The sequence below is a fragment of the Exophiala spinifera genome, assembly GCF_000836115.1.
Source record: "Exophiala spinifera strain CBS 89968 unplaced genomic scaffold supercont1.8, whole genome shotgun sequence".
NCBI lineage: Eukaryota > Fungi > Ascomycota > Eurotiomycetes > Chaetothyriales > Herpotrichiellaceae > Exophiala > Exophiala spinifera.
The window spans coordinates 1,164,806-1,177,217 of NW_015622520.1; the positions used below are offsets into that span (position 1 = coordinate 1,164,806).

Here is a 12,412-nt window from a genome sequence, read left to right on the forward strand (position 1 = left end):
TATGATTGAACATCACCTGCAGCCGTTCAAGCTATGTACAACAACACTAGTTACCCAAATTGGCCACAGACGGTCTACAATACGAGCCATCCCCACCTTCTTCACCAGCAGCAATCAAGTCTGCCTTGCCTGCTCCTTATAGCGACCTATTGAAAACCTTCTTCCTGGACTTACAGTACATCTGCTTCTACAGTGTCGCTCGGCTCAATGAGTGGATACAGAATTGTACATCGTAAGTTTTCCCTCGTACGGTCCTCGGTACGGACGGGATTTGAAAAGTGCGAATTCCCCGAACTGCTTGACGTAGGGAGTCGAGGGACCTGTTGCGCACAGTCAGTGGCTGTGCATTCTGTGATCATGTTTCACGTTAGACGCGCTGTCTCATTCTAACTCCATTTTACACTTTGACTTACCTTAATGAGAATACTACACAGAGAACGGTAGGTACGGTCGTTGATCTGGTAAGGGGCAATCCCTGAGGGCCGTGCTTTCAACACGAAGTACGCGATCCTGAAAGATGGCTATGCTCCTACAAATTATAACTTGCCAGTGTTCTGCTCGTCGCAGATGCGCAACCGATGTAGGACCAGGTGTATCACACCAGGCGCACTATGGCTTTCTCTGTCTTTTTGTACCAGACTTGGGCGCTCTTCAAGAAGAACATTCTGATAGTGGTTCGGCGCCATTGGTTTTCGACACTCGTCCGGGCCCTGATCCTTCCTATCCTGTATATTCTGCTCATCTCCTACGTGCGAAATTTCTTCCTACCGCCGTCGAAATACGGATTCGGTGAACCCAATGCCATACGCACTCCCGCCAGTGCCTTCGCTGCTCAGTCAAGCCGAGACCGAATTGTCCTCATTAATAACAACTACGCCGGTGGGCTTATCGAGGCAGCGATAGACCATTTGTCATCTACCTACCTGGCTGCCGGCGCCGACGTCAAGCATGCCGCCTCCGAATCCGATCTGTCCGACTTGTGTCGCTCATCCCTGACCGGAACAACTCGATGTTATGGAGCAGTGTCTTTCTGGGGCTCACCTGGCGACAGTGGCAGCGATTCGCATTGGGATTTTTCTGCCTACACAGACTGGGCACTTGGATCGCGGGTTCACGTCAATCAGGACAAAAATGACGCACAAGTGTATGCCTTGCCATTTGTTCATGCCATCAATTCGGCAATTGCAAATGTATCTGGTCGGCATCTTACCCAGGATGTGCTACAATACCCCTTTACCTCTCAAACCTTCCAGCAGCGTCAAGACCAGGTGCAAGGGAAATTCATGTCGGCGTTGGAGCATTACCTGGCACTCGTCATTTTCATTGCCATGTGCGGCATCACATACCATCTTCCTGGACATATCGCCACAGAGCGTGAAATTGGCATGTCGGCTTTGATCGATACGATGAACCCGCAGCCGGCTCAATGGCAATCCTCTGCCGCACGAATATTCGCAGCCAATTCTGCGTTTAGTTTGGTCTACATGCCCGCCAGTATCGGTGTCGGTGTCATCATTGCCACTCGGATCTTTCTTCGCACGTCGGTTGGCATTATAACTATCTTTCATATCGTCACTTGCCTATCTCTGGCTGGATACAGTGCCTTGTTAGTGAGCTTCTTCAGTAAAGCTCGACTTTCCGGGATTACCATTGTTGTTTTCTCCTGTATCTTGGCCGTCGTTGCGCAGTGGGCGGTGCCTGGCTTCTACGTCGCGGTTATCGTCCTTTGTCTTGTATTCCCACCTATCAACTATGTCCTGTTTATGATCTATGTTGCCGCGGCCGAAGGACAGAATGAGCCCGCCAATTTCAGCCAGGCTTCATTGACCGCACGGAGTACTCTCCCCGGGTATTTCTACTTAGCTGCAGGTGTGGTTCAAATCATCATATTCCCCCTGTTGACACTGTGGGCGGAACGCTGGCACTACGGTACTGCGGCCTTGTCCCCTGTAGCTGGCGATCGCCTTCAAAACAAACCATACGCCCTAAGACTGAAAAGCCTGTCGAAGACCTACGACCCAAGCCTGTTGACTCGATGTCTAAGATGGAAAAGTGACGAGACCGTATACGCAGTCAGGGATGTTAGCTTCACAGCTTTACGGGGTCAGCTTGTGGCATTGCTTGGGGAGAATGGTTCTGGCAAAACTGTAAGTCTATATAACCGTCCAGCACTCTGCCTTTATAGTTGATCCGGCAAGACTACCACGGTCAGGTAGCTAATGTGCATTTTACAGACGACTATTTCAGCCATCACTGCTCAAGAGAAGTTCACCTCGGGGACCGTCGAACTTGATGATGCAGGAGGGATGGGATTTTGCCCACAGAGAAATGTCCTTTGGGATGAACTTACAGTTCTTGAGCACATAAAGGTCTTTGATGAGCTGAAGGCCATTTCTGACCGGCGTTCAAAGCCTATGCTGCAAGAGATGCTAGAGTCGTGCGATCTGACCGACAAAGCAGATTCGCGTACCAAGACACTGTCAGGTGGTCAGAAACGTAAAGTGCAATTAGCCATGGCGTTCACAGGTGGAAGTAAGATATGCTGTATTGACGAAGCCTCCTCCGGTCTCGATCCCGTTTCCAGGAGAAAGGTCTGGGATATACTCCTTGCGGAGCGCGGCCGTCGGACATTACTGTTCACAACACATGCTCTCGACGAGGCTGACGCTCTTGCTGACCATATCGTCATTCTCCAGAAAGGCTGTGTTAAACTGGAGGGCTCGCCAGTTGAACTCAAGCGGCAATGCGGCGGAACCTATAAGATTGACCTCCAATACAACGGCCGCCTCGAGATTGGTGCAGACCATGCTCTCCGTCATGAACAAGCGGGAGCGTCTCACACCTTTTACGCTGCTCAGTCTGTTGATGCTGGAAGGTTAATGGCGATACTCGCGTCAAGGGGACTGCATACCTTCGAGATTCAAGGCCCAACGCTTGAACAAGTGTTTCTCAACCAAGCAGAGAGTGAGCCAGAATCTGTACCTTCAGGTCCCAAGCTGGCCCGGTTGCAGAGAACGGACAGAACTCGTTCGAGTGACACCGCCGAGATTGAGTTGCTCTCCATTCACCCCAAGAGCAATACCAACCCCGATGACCGTGGAAACCCACTGGGACTCCCTGATGGCCGAACGACCGGATTTGTCGGTCAACTCTGGTTTCTGGTACGCAAGAGACTTGCCGTCTTCCCACACAACTGGATGCCTTATTTGTTTGCCTTGGCGATCCCTTCGATAACAGCAGGATTGTCAATTTCATTCTTGACCGGGTTTGGCGGCATCACCTGCTCGCCCAACGATCTATCGCTTACGCCTGTCACCGCGTCGATTTCGGACTACTCTGGCCATGCGTTCCCTGTAGGCCCAGCAAGCAACATCGATACCGACCGCCTCCAGAACATGCTTGGCGTCTCTGCATCAAGCGCTACTCTTGGTCCGGGCCTGTCTCCAAACATGGTCACCACAGACTCTTACCCGGACTGGAACTCGTTTCTCCACGCACAGTATTCCACCATCGAGCCCGGGGGTTTCTATCTGGGCAACGACTCGTTCCCAGGTCCCGTTATGGCGTATCGCATCGATGGTGGATTGCAGTACGCGGCAATCATGATGGCCGCGACTGATGCATACTTGATGAATACCAGTGTTTCTTCGACTTTCCTGAATTTTGCTTTGCCCATTGGTGCCGCACCGGGAGATTCCCTGCAGATGATTATTTATTTTGGGCTTGCCATGTCCATCACGCCCGGACTCTTTGCTCTCTATCCGAGTTTTGAAAGAACCAGGAACGTCAAACAGCTACAGTATAGCAACGGTGTGCGGCCCGGTCCTCTGTGGCTCGGGCACCTCTTATTCGACGGCATCTTCGTGGTGGCCATTAGCACCATCTCGTTGATTGTCTTTACCCAGGCCAAGAGCTCTGTGTGGCACTTCACTTCCTACCTGTGGCCAGTCTTCTTTTTCTACGGACTGTCAGCCACGCTTTTGGCCTACATTTTCTCGTTATTTGTCTCGATTCAATTGGGAGCCTTTGCCTTTGCGGCTGGTTACCAGGCGATATCGTTACTGCTTTACCTCATTGTGTAGGTCATCACTTTTACTTTGCTCCTCAAATTGTCAATTTGCAAACGACGACTGACCTTCTCCATATAGCTATCTAGTTATGGTTGCTTTCAGCGTGGCCGATGATTTGCAAACCAACCTCAACACGATACAATATATTCTGGGCCTATTCATGCCATCGGGCAGTCTTCTCCGTGCACTGCTGCTTGGATTGAATCAATCTCAGCTGCTGTGTCAGGGATCAAGGTATCGTGCGCCAGGAAGTATGTCCATCTACGGAGCACCAATTGTCTACCTCGCTCTGCAGTGTGTCGTATTCTATATAATCTTGGTCAGCTGTGACAGCGGCCTTCTAGCTTCGCTGGGCCCGCGTTTCAAGAAAATTTACAGCAGCCTACGGACTTCCCATGTACAAAGCAGCGTCAAACAAAGTCAGCATGGTCCAGATGTTCTGGCAGAAACCCAGCGGGCGGAGAACTCACCTGGAGATGCACTCCGAGTCCTCCACGTTTCCAAGTCATTTTCCGCACACAATCCCGTGGTCTCTGATCTGACTTTCGGCGTTAAGTCTTCCGAGTGCTTTGCTTTACTGGTATGAGTGCCCCTATTTTGCGAAGTGATGCGTTTGAAGCTAACTCGGCGTTGAAGGGCCCTAATGGTGCAGGGAAGACGACGACCTTCAGCCTGATACGTGGACAAACGCAACCGAGTCAAACCGCCTCGAGTCCAGCTGGAGATGTACTCGTCGATGGTCATTCACTCTTGCGTCAGCGAGCCGATGCCCTGCTCTCGCTGGGAGTTTGCCCTCAATTTGACGCGATCGATATGCTCACGGTGAGTCAGCACCTGAGGTTCTATGCGCGGGCAGCCGGCATACCACCGCGATTGGTGGAGCCCACGGTCACACACATCATGCAGGTCGTAGGGCTCGAACAATACTCACGGCGTTTGGCGACGACTCTCTCCGGCGGCAACAAGCGGAAGATGTCGCTTGCGATCGCAGTGATCGGAAACCCCAAGGTGCTGTTGCTCGACGAACCGAGCAGCGGCTTAGACGCAGTGAGTAAGCGAGTCATGTGGAAGGCGCTCGACGCGGTGAGACACATGAGCAGGGACCGGCAGATGGCCATCATGATCACCACGCACAGCATGGAGGAGGTTGTGGCGTTGGCGGATCGAGTGGGCATCATGAACAAACACATGCTCGCCGTTGGGGAGAGGAGAGATTTGAGCAGGCGATATGGTACCGGCTTCCATGTCCACGTCATGCTCGGAAGAAGTACCTCCGCCGAGGCAGAGGAAACAATGGCAAAGAACAAAGTGAAAGACTGGATTCAGCAGAATGTGCCCGGAGCGGTGGTGGAGCGAGAAATGCTTCACGGGCAGCTTCGGTTCTGGATCCCACGACATCCTGAGGGATCCGAGGGATCCACGAGAGGAGACGCAAGCGTGTTAGCGACGACATTCCGGCTCCTGGAAACGAGTAAACAGCGCCTGGGGATTGAGTACTATACAATCGTACAGACGGATTGGGAGGACATCTTTCTCAATGTAATCAGACAAGACCAAAGCTCAGGACCTTGACGTCGGGATAGGCGTAGGTCCCACTGCGCGACCCAGTTTGAATTGAAGTCAAACAGGATTGCTTGCAAAGATAATAAACAATGGAGACGTCTGCTTGCGGATGAAACAGTATGATGATTTTGGTTTTGTGACAACATGGATTCTAGCTGATGGCCAATATGATGCTCGAGCATAACATGTTTCATAACAGACCTTTTGCCTGTTTATCCTGACACAGCTTGGCGAGAAGTTTGGCATTCTGCTCATCTCCGCCATTCTTGAACCCGGGCATGATCGCCAACCACTGATACACGCTCTCTCTGAGCTCCTTGGGCAGTCGAGGAGGCTCGTTCAAGACCTTCTCAAACCCGTCGACCACCCTCTGAGCCACTTCGTCGATCATGCTACTCGCGGGGTCCGTTCCCTTGGCAGCGGCGCCGGCTTGGTGCATACTCCTCGCCAGGGCGGACTTGTACTCGACCATGGCGTCGACGGACACACCGACGGTCCGAGGCCAGCAAGAACTCATCAGGTTCCACGCGTCGCCCGTGCCGCCCTGGTCGCCGGCCCCGCGAAAATCGGACCGCAAGATCACGGCGGGGATGTCCGCCATCTTCGCGACCATGTACTCGACGACCGTGCCCGCGTCCAGCTCGGCGCCGTCGTAGGTGAACATGGCCAGGTCGCAGGACAGCAGAGCGCGGAGGTCCTCATCGCGGATCGAGTGCGGGCTCAGATCGCGCTGCTCGAGGTCCTGGGGCAGGACCGGGATGAACTTCCCTTGCGACTTTGTGTGGATGGCCTGAGAGAGGAGCGTGTTTGTGTGCAGTTCCGCGAGTGTGAACAGTGGCCCGGCGTGATAGTATGTGTATGACTGGGGTGGGTGAGAGATGGACGGGTCGACGTCGGTGTGTGTGTCGAGGATCGCCGCCGTATCTGACATGTCGGATGATTGGACTCCTAGATGTATACAAGAGCGGCTTGATCACAGTCGGCCGGTGCCTCCACAATAGAGAAACTTGATGAGACAATCTCCGACGGAGGATAGACGTAACGTTCAACGAAGCTGTGGTGTTGATGCAGTAAGCGTTGGCTGGACAATAAGGGGGCTTTCCTATCAACGAATGTTCAGCGTATGCAGTATGTGTAGTGCGGAGTATATCGAATCCCGATGCAATAATAATGCCAAGCCTAGATACTTGGCGGACATCATGTAACTGCCCCTTCGCCTGCTCCGACCGTCCCTGGCGTCGTCGCCGGCAACATTCCTCCATATATGTGCGCAAAATCAGATTCGCCACTGGCCGTAGGCTCACATGCGTTCTCCTTCTATTATATCCTATGTCCCTGCGGCGGAACTGTCGGCGAGACTCATTGCCGAACGCTCACGAGACACGAAGCTTACCTGACTGTGATTTTTGCTTCTTGCAGTGTAGTCGCAAGCAGAGAGCGTACGCCCAAGAAGACTTCAAAGCTGGTCTCAGGCTGAAACCCCTCTTCTGTAGTGGCAACAAAAGTCTCACACTCCTCCTGAGCACTTCTGGCAGACACATCTCCAGTGTGTTCTTTACCCAGTATCTAAAAATACATGCCGTCTCCGCATTGGTATGAGATGGCGGCGTCGAAGTCTTTGAAGTTGTCGACAGCAATTGGGTCTTCACGAAGTAAGATTCGGCGCTTCTTTGCTTCGCTGACCGGATGCGAAAGTTCCTGAATGACAACGTCGTTCTCTCGTTTCCCTTTGCTGACGCGAATGGTGCCGCCTGGATTGGTGTGCCGATCATGGCTAGAACGCTCGACAGTCCTGCGCATAGCTTGAAGCTTTGGATAAGGCACATCGCGGCGCAAGCTCTGCGACTAACCTTTGTATTAGCATGCACACAAGAGGTGCGAGGCTAAAAGGCCAGAGCTTGCGCGTCGTCAGGTACTGGAGGCGCGCAATGAAGGGGGCCATGTTAATAATTGCATGGAATGTTGCAAAAAATGTCAACACAGATAATTGAAGTGTCTACCGCAAGTAAACTGAGCGGCTCTGTCGTCGTTTGCACCTTCACAAACTTCAAATCCTCTGACTCGATTGCCCAGGCCTTCGAATTGGTTGTTCACCAATCCGTATCTCAGCTCAAGATAGTACGGATCAGTGGAGGTGATATTCAATCCTGTCTCACCCTTCTCAGCGCCAACAAAAAAGGACTTTGTTGTCAATACTGCAGGCGTGCTTAACATTTAAATTCACAACTCCTGCGACATTAATCCAACTCCTCTACCCATCTTCCTACGATCATTCGCCTTATCACAGCTTCAATATCTCCAGAGACGGGCTATGTCAGGAGCAGAACTCAGATGGCGCCAAGTCCCGCCAGTCAATGGCAACATGAGCACCACCAGCGATCCCCATCCCACGCAGAATACAAAGGCATCTGCGAAAACCGTGACATGGCTAGAGATTTCCGGATGGCATCTCGACAATAAGTACATCCTCAGTGGCTATCGTCGCGAGAAAGCAGACTATCTAGAGATCCTCGCCAGCCTTACTTTTCTGCACAATGAGACGTGCAATGTGTACACTCATTTGATTGGGACTGGTCTTTTACTACTTGTCGCTACTGTCTTTCTGCGTTACCTTGACCAACCTCACTTTCTCCATGTCTCATCCACAGACTATGCAATGTTTGGTATCTACTTTTGGTGTGCTGGGATCTGTTTGATCTTAAGCACACTCTACCATCTAATGATACCTTATTCACAATATGCAGAACAGTTCTTGCATGTAATAGACCTGCTTGGGATTGTCATAGTGACAGTTGGGACGTTCTCTTCAGGAATCTACTATATCTTCTTTTGTGAAGCGAGCTTGCAAAAGTTGCACTGGGTGATTGTGAGTCATTATAGATAATTATGATTATACGCTGAGAAAATTTTTCAGATTCTGACCACAGGCACTGTCACGGGTATTCTAATCTCGAATCCCTCGCTCCGAACGCCACGTTGGCGAAAAGTCAAAGTGAGCGCCTTCGTTGTTTTTGGTGCATCATCCTTCATACCTCTGCTACATGGAGTTCAGCGATACGGACTCTATTATATGCTTAAGTACTCGGGCATGAAGTGGTATCTTCTTGAGCTTGCATTCTATGGTATCGGAGTTGGACTGTACGCGGTATGTTTGCGGGTTCACTACGTCGGTTCGTTTTTACTCTTAACTGACTTCTATTGATTACAGTTTCGGATCCCGGAGCGTTTGGCGCCAGGTACATTCGATATCTGGGGAAGCTCTCACCAGATCTTCCATATTGCTATCTTGTGCGCAATGTACACACATGTGATCGCACTCCTGCAGGGCTTCACAACCTCTCACACCTTGAACGTATGCCAACTTCAAGGCGTTCATCAAGATATGTGAAGCTGTGTCGAGGCACGATTGTTTAGCAAACATGCTACTAGCGATTGACGAAGCGAGGTGGGAAATGTCCAGAACGCAAGGTTACAGTAAACGCACAGGTGAGAGACCGCCAAAGATGCCGACCTGGCGCTCCACTGCGTGGCGAGAATGACCTGACGTCTAGTTCTTGTCTCGTAGAAGAAAAGCCTCAATTTGCGGCATGTGCGAGACTCGGGTTATGATGCGGCTATGGGCCCGAATTGACTTGGGTGAGCGATGCGGTTGAGCGAGGGTCGAGTTCGGTCGCTCGTTTATCGACAGGGGGGAATAGGGGTCAAAAGTGTAATTGTATGCATGCTCAGCCTTGTGGCCCTACACCCAATAAACTGCTTGTACTCGTACAGTGTCCTCGTAGCCTGAACGGAAGCTTATGACTAAGACACTTGGGCGCCCAGGGCCATACGGACTACCCTTACGGTAGATGTGATGGACAGACCTCACGTGGCGGAGTTAAGTTAGTAACGGCTCCGGCAGCTCGTATATTCTCGTATCTCGGGTCAACTATTCTTCCTTTGTTCGGATTGTGCCATCTTCCTCGTTCCGCTCGGCACTGCCAACATATCGAGTATCCGGGCGGATGGCCTTATTTCCATCGAATCTCATTTGATGCTTAACAATCAAAGGCATAGCCGCATGGGCAATGGTGTGCTATATCAACCAGAGAGACACCCTTCCCACGCCCACGGCTTCTTACTGCCGGATCCAACGATCTACGCTCGGAGGTTTTGCATGCGATATCACCAGGTGCATTACACTTGACGAGGAACTTTGAGAGCAACTGCAGCACCGAACCACAATGCCAACACGAAGCCCAGAAGAGCTCGACGCTCTCGCAGTCATTGACCCAGGGATCGATGATGTATGGAATGCCTCCGTCTGAACTATTAATCGCCCTGATCTACGACAACTCTGCTCACCTGTGGCCTGTCAATCATGCTGACACATTGTCCAGATTCTCAAGTCGAGCAAATTCCCTATTCCCAAAATCGACACATCATCCGTCGAAGCAGGTATCAGCCAACTCCGCAATCTCGAGGCATTGTTCCCTCCACCGCCACCGATCCCTGAAGTCGCAGAATCCAAGCACGAATTCACCGCCCGCGATGGTTTCCGACTCATCTACCACGTCTTCCAACCTGCGACACCGTCCCCGACGACTCAAGGTCCCCTCCCGCTCCTGATCTACTGGCACGGCGGCGGCGGGAGCATGGGCAACGCATACTCCGTCTGCTCCGTGGCGCGTGATCTAGTTACTGCGCACAACATCGTAGTCGTGAGTCCACAGTACCGTCTTGCCCCTGAGTACCCGTGGCCCACAGGTGTCCACGATGCATGGGATGCATTCGCGCACATTTCCAGCACTACAGACGCTTCCGCTGGCTTGTTGATTGGCGGAGTCAGCCAGGGCGCACGTCTCGCTAGCATCGTCGCCTTACAGGCCAAAGACGCTGCCGCTGCCGCCACAGGCACTACTGCTACTAGTAGTTCTACTTCTACTAGTGCAACCCGGCTTCCCAAAGTGACCGGTCTATACTTTGACGCGCCGTCGTTCATTTCACCCGACAACGTCCCGGACGAATACAAGTCGCAATACCGCTCACGACACGACAAGACGTGTCTCGCAGCACCAATTCTCGACGCCGACACAAAAGCCCTCTTCGACAAGGCGTACCAGGGAGACCAGATGTCGCCGCTTTATGTGGTCTTGAACACGAGGCCGTTGTCCCGGCACGCCGGTGTCGCTGATAAAGCATACTTTTCCGTCTGCGGGATGGACATTCTGCGTGACGACGGGTTGATCTACGCGGACGTCTTGGAGAATCTCGGCGTCCAGACTCGTGTCTCCATTTACCCTGGCGCACCGCATGCGTTTTGGGTTGCATTTGGAATGACGGCGCTGGCTCAGAAATGGAAGACGGACAAAACGGCCGGTGTGGGATGGCTACTTGGGCGAGAGTGAGGGAGCAAGAGACATTAGTAGGTGAATTGTGGTGTTCACAGCAAACTTCAGTATCCGCCCGCTTCACTGGATCGTACAAATATACACAAGTACTCGGAGCACCGTTTCTGACGAGATGATCAGATTTTGATATTGAATTCTTGCATTCTGCATCTCCGATTCCTCAGAGATTCACTCTCACGGCAAGCAAGGACCTAATACGGTCACCTATCACACCATCTGCGAGACGATGCCACCGAATTCTCGATTCTTTCGTTCCTTCTGTTCCTTGTTCCCTTCTTCTACAATAAAAACGCCCCACCATCAGACCTGATCACCGTGCCCGTGACATTCTTGTCCTTCATGAGATAGAGATACGACTCGGCGACGTCGTCGACGTTCCCGACCTGACCCGTGGCCATTTTCTTTGCGTACGTCTCGATCGCGGCCTCGCGGACCTTGGGGTCTGTGATGACGGTGTCCCACAGCTCTGTCCTCACGGCGCCTGGACTGACGATGTTGACGCGCAGGGGGGCCAGGTCGAGGGCGAACTGCCTACACATGCCGTGCAGGCCGGTCATCCAGGGCGTGATGGCGGCCCAGTTCGGCGAGGGCTTCTCGCTCACGCCGCCGGTCGTCAGGGTGACGCTGCTCGCGACGCCCGGCACGAGACGCTCGCGCGCGTACTTCGTCACGAAGAACGGCGCGAAGAAGCGCACCATGCCGCACTGCTTGAAGAACCCGAGGTCGACGTCGTCGAGCGGCTTGATGCCCAGCGCGTCCCCGGCGGTGAAGACCACGTGGTTGAGCGGCTCCGGGATTGAAGCGTACAGAGCCTTGACGTTGGACTCGAGTGTCGCTTCGTCGCCGAGGTCGCACGCGATCCCGGTGACGCGTGTGGTGGTGCCTAGTGCGTCCGGGTACGTGCCCTTGAGCCGCGCGATGGTCGAGTCGATCCTGGACTGGCGCGACGACGAAATGTAGACGTTGGACACCTTGTGCTCGATCAGCCCTTCGACGACGCCGTACCCGATCCCGGATGTGCCGCCGATGACAAGAACGGATGTTCCTGATAGCTTGGGAGTGTATTTGCGCGTCGTGTTGGTGGCGCCGGTGGCCATGGTGGTTGATGACTGTGGGGTTTACTGCCTTGGGTTGTCGTACGTTGATAACGATAACGACAACGACCAGAATGAGGACCAGGACAAGGAGTTGAAAGGACACGGATACCTGAGGTCAAGGAAGAAACAGATTGAGAACGAAACCACTTTACTTGCCAGGACAGAGCGAGAAAAGGGGGTTTCTTCCTATTTTATACCTTTTCCTTTCCCTTCCTCTTTTTCTTTCTTCCTCGAATTCACCTTCATAGCGACCACAAGACTACAATATGCTTTTTTTTCCCGCTCCGGCGTG

The 12,412-nt window shown here is 52.6% G+C and overlaps 5 protein-coding genes across 5 annotated transcripts; 2 read left to right on the forward strand and 3 right to left on the reverse strand.

Moving 5' to 3' along the window:
* Positions 1-611: 611 nt before the first annotated feature.
* On the forward strand, positions 612-5,642 carry PV08_10448 (uncharacterized protein; the record flags this gene model as incomplete). The annotated part of the gene is made up of 4 exons (XM_016384762.1): positions 612-2,147; positions 2,235-4,078; positions 4,149-4,650; positions 4,707-5,642. The coding sequence occupies 4 exons, from the start codon at positions 612-614 to the stop codon at positions 5,640-5,642; spliced, it is 4,818 nt and encodes a 1,605-aa protein (XP_016231364.1).
* Positions 5,643-5,823: 181 nt separating this feature from the next.
* PV08_10449 (uncharacterized protein) lies at positions 5,824-6,564 on the reverse strand (the record flags this gene model as incomplete). The annotated part of the gene is made up of 1 exon (XM_016384763.1): positions 5,824-6,564. One exon carries the CDS (start codon positions 6,562-6,564, stop codon positions 5,824-5,826), a length of 741 nt encoding a protein of 246 aa, XP_016231365.1.
* A 635-nt stretch (positions 6,565-7,199) lies between these two features.
* On the reverse strand, positions 7,200-7,575 carry PV08_10450 (uncharacterized protein; the record flags this gene model as incomplete). The annotated part of the gene is made up of 2 exons (XM_016384764.1): positions 7,200-7,478; positions 7,504-7,575. 2 exons carry the CDS (start codon positions 7,573-7,575, stop codon positions 7,200-7,202), a joined length of 351 nt encoding a protein of 116 aa, XP_016231366.1.
* A 420-nt stretch (positions 7,576-7,995) lies between these two features.
* On the forward strand, positions 7,996-11,020 carry PV08_10451 (uncharacterized protein; the record flags this gene model as incomplete). Its single annotated transcript, XM_016384765.1, has 4 exons — positions 7,996-8,499; positions 8,548-8,778; positions 8,842-8,985; positions 10,013-11,020. The coding sequence occupies 4 exons, from the start codon at positions 7,996-7,998 to the stop codon at positions 11,018-11,020; spliced, it is 1,887 nt and encodes a 628-aa protein (XP_016231367.1).
* A 281-nt stretch (positions 11,021-11,301) lies between these two features.
* Positions 11,302-12,120, reverse strand: PV08_10452 (uncharacterized protein; the record flags this gene model as incomplete). The annotated part of the gene is made up of 1 exon (XM_016384766.1): positions 11,302-12,120. One exon carries the CDS (start codon positions 12,118-12,120, stop codon positions 11,302-11,304), a length of 819 nt encoding a protein of 272 aa, XP_016231368.1.
* Positions 12,121-12,412: the final 292 nt, after the last annotated feature.